The sequence below is a fragment of the Saccoglossus kowalevskii genome, chromosome 15 (assembly GCF_978046115.1).
Source record: "Saccoglossus kowalevskii chromosome 15, keSacKowa6.1, whole genome shotgun sequence".
Classification (NCBI taxonomy): domain Eukaryota; kingdom Metazoa; phylum Hemichordata; class Enteropneusta; family Harrimaniidae; genus Saccoglossus; species Saccoglossus kowalevskii.
Window position 1 is genome coordinate 4257311 of NC_140655.1, and position 13012 is coordinate 4270322.

At 35.9% G+C, this 13012-nt stretch overlaps 1 protein-coding gene across 1 annotated transcript in view; it reads left to right on the plus strand.

The window, feature by feature from the left end:
• The window catches only part of LOC144344494 (uncharacterized), a 113895-nt gene that overhangs the window by 90453 nt on the left and 10430 nt on the right, over positions 1 to 13012 (plus strand). The window contains exons 3-6 of the mRNA XM_085490789.1: positions 755 to 949; positions 7843 to 7995; positions 8410 to 8592; positions 10269 to 10360. Coding sequence (XP_085346915.1) covers positions 755 to 949; positions 7843 to 7995; positions 8410 to 8592; positions 10269 to 10360 — 623 coding nt within the window. The remainder of the gene's footprint in view (positions 1 to 754; positions 950 to 7842; positions 7996 to 8409; positions 8593 to 10268; positions 10361 to 13012) is intronic.

Sequence of the window (13012 nt, forward strand, 5' to 3'; positions counted from 1 at the left end):
CTGTAGACTGTTAATGGTCATGACAAAGCTTAGAAAGTGAGTCAATATTTTCAGGTTTGCATCACCGTGAACTTACGAAAGTCGCAAGGTTCTGCATCTACAAGCTGTCTATGTAGAGTACACTTTCTTCCCTTTGTAACTTGCCTTGATTTGTTTTTCCTATTTGGTAATCTTTTTGATGATTTTCATACATGTACCAATGTAATTCTATTGGTTGTACGTTATGTGGTTTCAACGTCATTTACGTGTAAGTTACTTTTATTTTATATTTAGTTGAGTGACTCAAAATTGGATATCCATGTGACCCTTCCATTTCTTTTTGGAGTTAACATTCAGCATCATAATCTATATGTACCGGTAATTACCATATTTGACAAACTTATTTTATAATAAAGATGGTAGATCGGTCTCCTGATTCTATTGCTAATATTTCTGTGGTATTATTATTTTTTAAGTAAAACTCTAGGTATGGGAAGTTAATTCTATGAGCGCTTGCTTTTTTTCCCGTAGATCTCAAGTTCATTGTCATCATTCGTCATTTCAATTCTCAATGAACAGGAAAAGATTCTGCATTTTATTGGCAAACGAGGGGGTGAGGTTCATTCTCGTAGGAGGACATTACTTTTAGGATATCTTTCTGCAGACAATGATAAGACACATCTCCCACTCGGCTCGGTGTTTCCATTGAATAGTACTGTCTTTGATGAATTGAATTCTTCAAGTTTGACCTTTGACCTGATTTGTCATTATGTAGGTGTTTACAGGTGGGAAGAAAGAGGATACTGCAGTGCACCGTAAAACAGTTCCACGACGACCCGTTGACATCATGCAGTCACAGTCGCTGACGTGTCTGATTAGCGACAGTGAGCTGACGCTGTACGAGAAACTTGGCGATGGTTCATTTGGCGTGGTACGCAAAGGTGACTGGAAAACTCCAAATGGAGGCAAGGTTAGTCACCACAATTTACTTTCACTTTAATTTGAATTTTATTGTAAGGGCACATTTTTTTTATTAATTTTATCATACTTTTGAATTCATGCAATATGATGGTTCAAACCAAATGAAGTAAACACATAGGGCAAAATATTCCAATTTCCATGTATGCATATGAAAACAACTACTTGACAACTGAAAAATTAAGTTTTGCTCAAACTTAAATTTATTTTCCAGCTGTTTGCATGTTATCATAAATATATACCAAGTGTTTACCACTTTGAAATTTTGGCTCAGTATTTGCATGGATTAAAAATCATGACAAAATATATGTTCCTTTTAATATTTAATTTTTATTTGTTTTCTCTTATTTAAAACCACGACATCTGTGCTACTGTCTGGCTTCATTGTTGTGGGGGAGGGCTTCTGTCTGGAGTCAATGTTGTGGGGGAGGGCTTCTGTCTGGAGTCAATGGAGTTGTTGTCATTATTTTTTGGGAATTATAAATATACATGTACTCGTAAAAAATCATAATTAGGTAAAAATTTTGCCTACTCTTAAAATTTTATTATTTGTTGGCTTCTAGAATTCTGGCCAATCACTGAACTGTGCTAGTTTAGTTCTCTATAATATTACTCAGATTTGCCATGAATATCACGAATAATGGGGTTTAGATGAAAATTTTGCTTTTTGCAAACAAACAAATGATGCACAATATATGCCATCTAATGTTTTTGTAATCGATGATTTTAATACCAAAAATTTGACCAGTTCAAAAAGTTTGTACCATTTTTAAAAACTAATTATTTAAAAGTGTTCATAATTTTTTAAGGTATTTTAACATATTAGTGTGTGTCATGAACAAGATCACACAGTCCATAATTTAATATGGCCATTTTTGTGTGTGTTTCTATGTTCACTTCTCTTCTAATACCTAGATGTAGATGAACAGCATCTATAGCCATTTCAATGTGGTAGATGTTTCATTTCAATTTACTTGCATTACAAATTAATTTTTTTCAAACAAAAAAAAACAATTTTCCAGTTGTTTAAGTGCTTTTACTTTATTTGGTCAATTTGTTTCAATATTTCATGAATTAAATAATATAACACAATTGATAAGAAACACATCTCACTGCTATTTCAGTTATTCAATACTTGTTGTTAGTGTGATACTATATTAAAATTGCTTTATATTCCAAAGAGACAAATTTTCCTGATTTTCATGAGTCAGTAAAAATCACAATCAAATTTTGTAGTAGTGACAATTTTGTTGAGGTCCTCTGGCACAGAGTCTTCAAGATTCCTAGCGGTGAAGTAAATGATTGACAGTATTTTGTGCATTTACTAATGTAACATTCACTGGGTTTAACGCCAACAGCTTTTCTGTTGCAGAGATATGTTTAACTGCACATATTCAAAACAAAGTTTAGGACATTTAGTTATCAGAGGAATATAGCGTAAATAAAATAAAACTTGGTGAACATCTACAATACATTGATGTTTGTAATTTATTGTTGTTTTCTTAAATGTATTACACAAGTATTATAGCAGCTCAGTGATATAGTAGATTTGTCAAGCACAGACTAATTTAAGTAGATAAAAGCATTTAGAATTATTTTCATTTTCTATTGATGTACGTACAATATGTAAATTATAATTGAAATATAACGGCAGTTGCCATGTGCGAGTCAAGTACTGTTCACTATGTTATTAGAACAGTATTATTCAATACTTCAGTTTGGTCTGAGTGTTCAACCCATCCAAAACCTCAGCCCCCATCCAGCACCCCCACCCCCATTCCACACCCCCCAAGGTCAATGTGTAATCAATACAAAATGTCGACCAATGACCATCAAATTTGGATTTAAAAAAATTTTAATGTCTGTTGTTGTTCATGGCAGTTAAGGTGAAAACAAAATTTTGTTCTGTTAGTTTGTGCCTTGAAATAAATTCAATAAAGTGCCGATAGTACTGTTTTACATTATATTTCATGTTTGTGACCATTTTTCTATTATAATGACATATTACACATGTAGTACTTTAATATCCTTACAATCCATGGATCTCCCTTTTTTTAGCTCCACTGTCGAGCGGAGTTTGTCATGCGAGTAATTGTTCGTCATCATTCATGTCAACTTTTTACTTTTTCGACTTCTTCTTGAAAACTACAATTCTTATTGCTATATATGTACCTTGGGCACAGCTCTCTCACATTTGTTCATTTTGTGATGATATCTTTAATTTTCTAATTTTGATGAATATTTTTGTAATTTTTGGTAAAAAGTGATATTTTCGACTTCTTGTTGAAAACCGCAAGTCTAATTGCTTTGATATTATACACATGCATGTAAATACTACAGGTGGACCTCTCTCAGATTTGTTCATTTTTAGCTCCGCTGTCGACTTTGTCGAGCGGAGCTTATCATATGAGTGATAGTCCGTCGTCGTCCGTATCAATGATTTACTTTTTCGACTTCTTCTTGAAAACTACAAGCCTGAATGCTTTGATACTTGGTGTATATGTACCTTGAGTAGACCTCTCTTAGATTTGTTCATTTCATGTTGATATCTTCAATTCTCTAATTTTGTTGAATATTTTTGTCATTTTTGGTAAAAAGTGATATTTTCGACTTCTTGTTAAAAACTGCAAGTCCAATTGCTTTGATATTACATATATAGGTACTACATGTGGACTTCTCTCAGATTTGTTCATTTTGTAATGATATCTTTAATTCTCTAATTTTGGTGAATATTTTTGTAATTTTTGGTAAAAAGTGATATTTTCGACTTCTTGTTAAAAACCACAAGTGCAAGTGCTTTGATATTACATATATAGGTACTACATGTGGACCTCTCTCAGATTTGTTCATTTTGTAATGATATCTTTAATTCTCTAATTTTGATGAATATTTTTGTAATTTTTGGTAAAAAGTGATATTTTTGAATTCTTTTTGAAAACAGCAAGTCCCATTGCTTGATACTATACATATTGTTCATTTTCTAATGATATCTTCTGTTCTTTAATTGAAATGTGCATTGCTAACAGCGGAGCTATCTCAGCCGATAGGCTGCTTGTTTTCAATTCCTTAATTGAAATGTACATTGCTAACAGCAGAGATATCTCAGTCGAGAGGCTGATTGTTTAGCTCCATGATAATACATGTGGTAATGTACATAATAGTACATATTTGGGGTTATCACCAGAATATCGCAAAGTTTGCACAAACCAATGCCATCACATACTGCCTGAGTGATGATAATTTTTGACTCCCGTGTGCGAAGCACAAAAGGGAGTCTTTGCAGTTACCCTGTCTGTATGTCTGTATGTATGTATGTCACTTTTTTTGTTCCACCGTTATCTCAAGAACCACTAATCATATTTTGGTGAAACTTGGTACATAGATGCTCTGGGATAATACGCAGAGTTGATTAGGTTTTGGTAAAAATCTATGAATATTAATTACCTAATTTGCATGATAATTAGCTGATTTTTAGCTGTTCCATGACTGTTCCACTGATATATAAAGAACCACTCATTGGATTTTGATGAAACTTGGCACATGGATGCTCTGAACTAATGCGCAGATTTGATTTGTTTTGGGTAAAAATCTGTTTATATTAATTACCTAATTTGCATAATGATTAATCAATTTTCGGCTTTTCCACTGATATCTCAAGTACTAATCATAACATTTCAATAAAACTTGGTACATAGATGTCATATGAGACTGCACAGACTTGATAGTTTTTAGGGTAATATCAGTACATATTAATTACCTAATTTGCATAATTAATTAATTTTCAGCTATTGATATTTCAAGTAGTAATGAACAAATTTCAATGAAACATGGTACATAGTTACTTGAGGACTGTGCAGAGACCTAATTAGTTTTTGGAGAAATATTTGTGCATATTAATCACCTTATTAGCATAATTAGTTAATTTTCAGCCCTTCACCTGATATCTCAAGTACTAATCATCACATTTCAATGAGACTTGCGACATAGATCTTCTAGGACTATGCAGAGACCTGATTAATTTTAGGATAAATTATTGTGCATATTAACTACGGTACTAATTTGCTTAATTAGTTAATTTGTCCTAAGAACCACTCATTGAATTTTAATGAAACTTTTAAAGAGTACTCATCACATTTCAATGAACCTACATGTGTAAGACTGTACACCATATTAGTTTTGGTAAATATTTATGCTTCTTAATCACCTAATTAACATAATTAATTAATACTGATATCTCAAGTATTGATCATCACATTTGAATAAAACTTGGTACATAAATGCTCTAGGACAATAGACAGCCTGATTAATTTTGGGTTAAAATCTGTTCATATTAATTCTCTTAATTAGCACAATAATTAATAATTTTTGGGTTCTAATCACATTTCAATGAAACTTGGTACATAGATATTACATTACGCAGATCTTATTACTTTTACATTGCGCAGACCTTATTAGTTTTACACTTAAATGTGTTCATATTAGTTACCTTATTTGCATAATTAGTTTTCTGCATTTCCATCAATATCTCAAGTTCAAGTAATTTTGAATTAATGTGTCTCCAATACTCTCAGCACACGGGAGTTCTTTTTAAGCTTTCTTTGATTTTCCCTGCTTGTAGTCAAAATTTAATTGGAGATATCTAGTAAAAGTGGCAATAAAAAATGTATCGAGTCTAGTAAATGTTTTCATTAATGGTGTAGTACTTTTGTGTTGAATATAAACAAATAATAAAATACTCAGAATTTTAGAAATAAGCTGTTACACAAGACGGCTATATGAATTCATATATACCATATTTACTCTATTACATGTAAAAGCATATAGAAACACATATAACACCCACAATTTCATTTAATGTATACGGAATCATTAATCCTTTGAGTGCTAGATATTTTTCCCGCCCAAAAATTTTGTGCAAATATTTTCACATTTTGTAAATTTGCTGCTAAATTTCTTCATTCTTTTTTGACCATACAGAGAGTTTAAGATAATCTGTTTAGTTTTTAGTCCCCGTTCGGACGCAGTCCGAAAACGGGGACTTATGTTTTGCCCTGTGTGCGTCCGTGCGTCCGTCCGTCCGTCCGTGCGTTCGTGATCACCTGTATCTCGAACATGCATGGGCTGATTAAGTTCAAACTTCACTCATACATCACACATTATATGGGACATATGCACATGCATTTTTTTCATGATCCGATTAACAATAGCCGAATAGCGGCCATTTTAAGGCCGAAAATGCATCAAAATCGCACATTTTCACCATTCCGGACCCGGATCTCAGTTATGCATGGACGGATTTTGTTCAAATTTGGTACATACATTAAACATAATAGGACCTTGATGCACGTCATTTTTTTTTTGGATCAGGTTCGAAATGGCCGACTGGCGGCCATTTTGTTTTAAAGAATTCAGTTCTGGATCCGTATCTGAGACATGCTTGGATTGATCGAGTTCAAACTTCACACACACAAAGTACATCATGTCACAAATATGTATGTACATTTGTTTCATGATCTCATTAACGATAGCCAAATGGCGGCCGCTTTAAGGCCGAAAAAGCATTGAAATCGCACATTTTCACCATTCCGGACCCGGATCTCAGTTATGCATGGACGGATTTCCTTCAAATTTGGTACATACATTAAACATAATAGGACCTTGATGCACGTCTTTTTTTTTTCCGGATCAAGTTCGAAATGGCCGACTGGCGGCCATTTTGTTAAAGAATTCAGTTCTGGATCCGTATCCAAGACATGTCTGGATTGATCAAGTTCAAACTTCACACACACATGGTACATCATGTCACAAATAGATATGTGCATTTGTTTCATGATCTGCTTAACAATAGCGGAATGATGGCCATTTTAAGGCCGAAAATGCATCAAAATCACGTATTTTCACAATTCCAGAACCGGATCTCAGTCATGCATGGATGGATTTTGTTCAGATTTAGCACAATGTGTTGTACATATGCAGGTGCATTTCGGTCATGATCTGCTTTGAATGTATATGTCACTCAAATATGAACGGAACGGGGACGTGTCATTGACAATGACTTGTTGATCAAAAAGTTTGTCAACATTTTATGTGGGGGAAGAGCAGACTGTATACAGTCATTTTGTTGATGGTGGCAACATTTGTCTATTGTTTCCAAACCTAGCTTAAATTTATATTCTGCAGCACATTTCAGAATACCTATTCAAATTCTCAATATTTTATCATATACATATTGGTGAGTGGATAGTACTTCACATTTTTCACTTAATAATACACAAACTTTCTATTTGGCATCTGAATTCCTTGTGGAATTAATGGTCAAATTGTGAATATTTCTAGAGGCCAATTATTGTCTCCATGGTCACCATGTTTTTTCCAGTGGTTGTGCATATCTACCCGGTAATAGAAGTTGATATCAAAAATTATATTTATACATTGCTGGATATTTCAAATATGACTTGTATTAATCATAAATGCTATTATTTATGTAAATACACATGCTTCTGATAGAGAAAATACATGCACTGTAGTGCTTTAGCCCTTTCACCACCAGACTTTCTTGCCCAAATTTGTATGCACTTTTTTTTAAAACTTTCTTTCCTTCAATATTTCTGGAAATGAACTCTAATTTTGGCGCCAACAGACAAATTTGGTTCATTTTTCAATTTTTACTTGAAAAATGTTGCTATTTTTGTTCCGATCTTCTGAAGGAAAGTGCAGACTATAAACAGGACTATTTTGTGAATTTCAGACGAAAAGAAGGAATTGGTGGTGAAAAGGTTAATGGAAAAGTATATTATTGTATCGTGTTGTGTGACTTTTGAGTGATCATGTCTACAGCATTTCCACATATAACTAAAACTAATCTGTTTTTTGTTGTTTTTGTAGATTCCTGTGGCAATTAAGTGTTTAAAAAGTGAGGCTCTTTGTCAGCCCGGAATGTTTGATGATTTTGTCAAAGAAGTCAACGCGATGCACCTATTGGACCATCCTAATTTAATCAGACTGTATGGAGTTGTTCTTACATCACCATTTATGATGGTAAGTATTCCAACACATCAGACCCTGACAGGTTAACACAGTTAATAGTAAATGTGATGCATCTTTTGGACTTTCCTAATTTAATCAGACTGTATGGAGTTGTTCTTACATCACCATTTATGATGGTAAGTATTCCAGCATATCAGACCCTGACAGGTTAACACAGTTAATAGTAAATGTGATGCACCTATTTTCGGTTTATTGTTTGCCTATAATTATTGAGTTTGGGGAAGAACAAATCCTAGTTATTGACATTAAACAATTTTTAGTCCCCCCCCCCCCCAATGTGCTGTTTTTGTCCTAAAAGCATGTTTATTATACCTTGGCATTCCTATCACAGTGAATAATGTCTTCCATATAAGCTTCTTTACATGTCTGCCAACTATAATTTCTCACTGTGTCATTTTGTTTCAGGTGACAGAACTTGCTCCGCTTGGTGCTCTATTAGATAGATTACGACGAGATGGACGTATAATGATCTCAACTCTCTGTGACTACACTATTCAAATTGCAAATGGAATGAGTTATTTGGAACTCAAACGATTTATACACAGAGATCTGGCTACAAGGAATATTCTTCTTGCTTCCATGGAAAAGGTAAAATCATTTATTAGTTCCCATTCGGACTATTTTCAGAAACATTAACGTTATAGATTGATTCCAACATCCATGCATTTCTGCAAAATTTTTTTGTGTTCGTCCTAACATATCAACGTCCACTCATACATTCCCAAATCCACTTGATGTCTGCCCAAGGCCCTCATGTGCATCTCCACCTTGTGTCCCCCATGTATCTTAGACATTCCCTGTCAAATCAGATTCAAAATGGTCGACTGGCAGCCATTTTGTCATATTTCTTCATACCTTGACCAATTATGTTCAGACTTTATATACATATAGTATTCATCATGTCACACATATGCACATGTATCCGTTTAGAAATCCAATTCTCAATTGGCACCATTTTAAAGTTAAAAATGCATCAAAATCTACCTTTCTGGACCCAGATTTTGGTCTTACATGTACAGCTATTGTTAAAACTTGGTACAGAAATTGAACATAATGGAGCACATAATGTTTTTCAGATGGTACTCAATATACTGAATGATATTCTATGTTAATGAATGATGTTCTAGAACCAACTCTCTGACACGTCTTGACTCATTGCAATCACACTCTACAACTACTTTGTACATAATGTAATACTTACACTTCTGCCAATACATGAGTGAAAATGTTTTTAGATTAGAACTCGTTCCCACATTCATCGCTTGAGAACTCGTTCCCACATTCATCGCTTGAGAACTCGTTCCCACATTCATCGCTTGAGAACTCATTCCCACATTCATCGCTTGAGAGCTCGTTCCCACATTCATCGCTTGAGAGCTCGTTCCCACATTCATCGCTTGAGAGCTCGTTCCCACATTCATTGCTTGAGAGCTTGTTCCCACATTCATCGCTTGAGAGCTCGTTCCCACATTCATCGCTTGAGAGCTCGTTCCCACATTCATCGCTTGAGAGCTCATTCCCACATTCATTGCTTGAGAGCTCATTCCCACATTCATTGCTTGAGAGCTCGTTCCCACATTCATTGCTTGAGAACTCGTTCCCATATTCATCGCTTGAGAGCTCGTTACAACATTCATCGCTTGAGAGCTCGTTCCCACATTCATCGCTTGAGAGTTCGTTCCCACATTCATCGCTTGAGAGCTCGTTCCCACATTCATCGCTTGAGAGCTCGTTCCCACATTCATCGCTTGAGAGCTCGATCCCACATTCATTGCTTGAGAGCTCGTTCCCACATTCATTGCTTGAGAGCTCGTTCCCACATTCATTGCTTGAGAGCTCGTTCCCACATTCATTGCTTGAGAGCTCGTTCCCACATTCATCGCTTGAGAGCTCGTTCCCACATAATTCATTGCTTGAGAGCTCGTTCCCACATTCATCGCTTGAGAACTCTTTCCCACATTCATTGCTTGAGAACTCGTTCCCACATTCATTGCTTGAGAGCTCGTTCCCACATTCATCGCTTGAGAGCTCATTCCCACATTCATTGCTTGAGACCTTTGTATCATTTACAGATTTTAAACTTACATAAACTTTTCATAATGTTTCCAAATTATTTATAAAAACATGTAAAATTAGAAACTATGTCCATTTGGACAAACAATTATACATAAGAACTGGTAAAATTGTGGTTAAAATCTGAGGAAATCATTTACTGCCATATGCATTAATATTTACATATATATATCATGTTTTAAATTTTTCAGGTAAAAATTGGTGACTTTGGACTAATGCGAGAACTTACATCACAGGAAGACCATTACATCATGACAGAGCATAAAAAAATCCCGTATCCATGGTAATGAATTTATTCTATTCGATATGATTGATACATGAACACAATTATTTCAGTTGACATTCATAGTATTACATGTCACTTTGACATGCTCTAAGTCCAACTTGTTCCATAATTAAGTGAAGCTTTCTATTAACTGCATTTTTGTGAATACTATCAATATCACTACAGTATGGTAATCATGCCTCCTAAGGCTTTTCGATGTGCCACTGGGAAGGACTTTATTGTGAAAACAATGTCAAGGGATATGCCATCTCAGATGATTTCCCTCTGTTCAATGTGGCATTAAGAATTCTTCAAATTATTCCAATTACTTTCGAATTTTTTGTATCTGTATTTTCATATTTCAGTTGATCTATTTCCACTAGTTGGAATCTCACTTTGATGAACCATTTGATGTTCATTTGTTTATTTCGACTGCATGTTGTTGTGTCTGTATTCAGTACATGTTTGTATTTTTATTTAGTTTTTTGTAATTTACCCAGTTATCCATAAATATCCATTATTTGTGTATTTATGAAAGCATCTATGTAGCTGATATGGTTTGCTTCAATTCATGCTCCCAAACATTGCCACTGTAAGCTGAAATTGTCCACAGTAACGACAGTTATGTCATCACTGATTGGTTGACAGTGTATATTTAGGAATTCACACAATAATCCCTTGTACCAACTCATTAGTTGCATTCACTCACAGTTGTGTACATGGGCTAGAAGGTCACTAATGTTATCCTGCACTAGGTAAACCTACACAAATGTTTAGTACAGAGTAAGAAATGGCAAGCTAAATCTCAGTATTGACCAGCTCAGATTATTTAACCGCCCTCTTGGATGACACTTGGCGAAATCTTGTCATTGTATACAGTGTTACTATTACGTGCATGTAATTTTTTGACATGTCTAGCAACACTGCTGCATCCAGAGACTTTGTTCTGAAGGAAAAAAAAGAACTGAAAATGAGATTTGGTACTTTCACTTGCTATTATTATTGAGCTAAAAGGTATAAATTGCTGCTTAGTCTACTGAGAAATGACAGTTAAAAATAATGGCTAGTGGTATATTCCTAGTATGTTGAGGGTGCCCATTGGCTAGTGGTATATTCCTAGTATGTTGGGGGTGCCCATTGGCAATTGGTATATTCCTAGTATGTTGGGTGTGCCCAGTGGCTAGTGGTATATTCCTAGTATGTTGGGGGTACCATTGGCAATTGGTATATTCCTAGTATGTTGGGGGTGCCCATTGGCAATTGGTATATTCCTAGTATGTTGGGGTGCCCATTGGCAATTGGTATATTCCTAGTATGTTGGGGGTGCCCATTGGCAATTGGTATATTCCTAGTATGTTGGGTGTGCCCAGTGGCTAGTGGTATATTCCTAGTATGTTGGGGGTGCCCATTGGCAATTGGTATATTCCTAGTATGTTGGGGGTGCCCATTGGCAATTGGTATATTCCTAGTATGTTGGGGGTGCCCATTGGCAATTGGTATATTCCTAGTATGTTGGGGGTGCCCATTGGCAATTGGTATAGTCCTAGTATGTTGGGGTGCCCATTGGCAATTGGTATATTCCTAGTATGTTGGGGGTGCCCATTGGCAATTGGTATATTCCTAGTATGTTGGGTGTGCCCAGTGGCAATTGGTATATTCCTAGTATGTTGGGGGTGCCCATTGGCTAGTGGTATATTCCTAGTATGTTGGGGGTGCCCATTGGCAATTTGTATATTCCTAGTATGTTGGGGGTACCCATTGGCTTGTGGCATATTCCTAGTATGTTGGGGGTACCCATTGGCTAGTGGTATATTCCTAGTATATTGGGGGTACCCATTGGCTAGTGGTATATTCCTAGTATCTTGGGGGTGCCCATTGGCTTGTGGTATATTCCTAGTAATAGTAGTATGTTGGGGGTGCCCATTGGCAATTGGTATATTCCTAGTATATTGGGGGTACCCATTGGCTAGTGGTATATTCCTAGTATCTTGGGGGTGCCCATTGGCAATTGGTATATTCCTAGTATATTGGGGGTACCCATTGGCTAGTGGTATATTCCTAGTATCTTGGGGGTGCCCATTGGCTTGTGGTATATTCCTAGTATGTTGGGGGTGCCCATTGGCAATTGGTATATTCCTAGTATGTTGGGGGTGCCCATTGGCTAGTGGTATATTCCTAGTATCTTGGGGGTGCCCATTGGCTTGTGGTATATTCCTAGTATGTTGGGGGTGCCCATTGGCAATTGGTATATTCCTAGTATGTTGGGGGTGCCCATTGGCTAGTGGTATATTCCTAGTATGTTGGGGTGCCCATTGGCTTGTGGTATATTCCTAGTATGTTGGGCGTGCCCATTGGCAATTGGTATATTCCTAGTATGTTGGGGGTGCCCATTGGCTAGTGGTATATTCCTAGTATGTTGAGGGTGCCCAGTGGCTAGTGGTATATTCCTAGTATGTTGGGGGTGCCCATTGGCAATTGGTATATTCCTAGTATGTTGGGGGTACCCATTGGCTAGTGGTATATTCCTAGTATGTTGGGGGTGCCCATTGGCTAGTGGTATATTCCTAGTATGTTGGGGTGCCCATTGGCTTGTGGTATATTCCTAGTATGTTGGGGTGCCCATTGGCAATTGGTATATTCCTAGTATGTTGGGGGTGACCATTGGCTAGT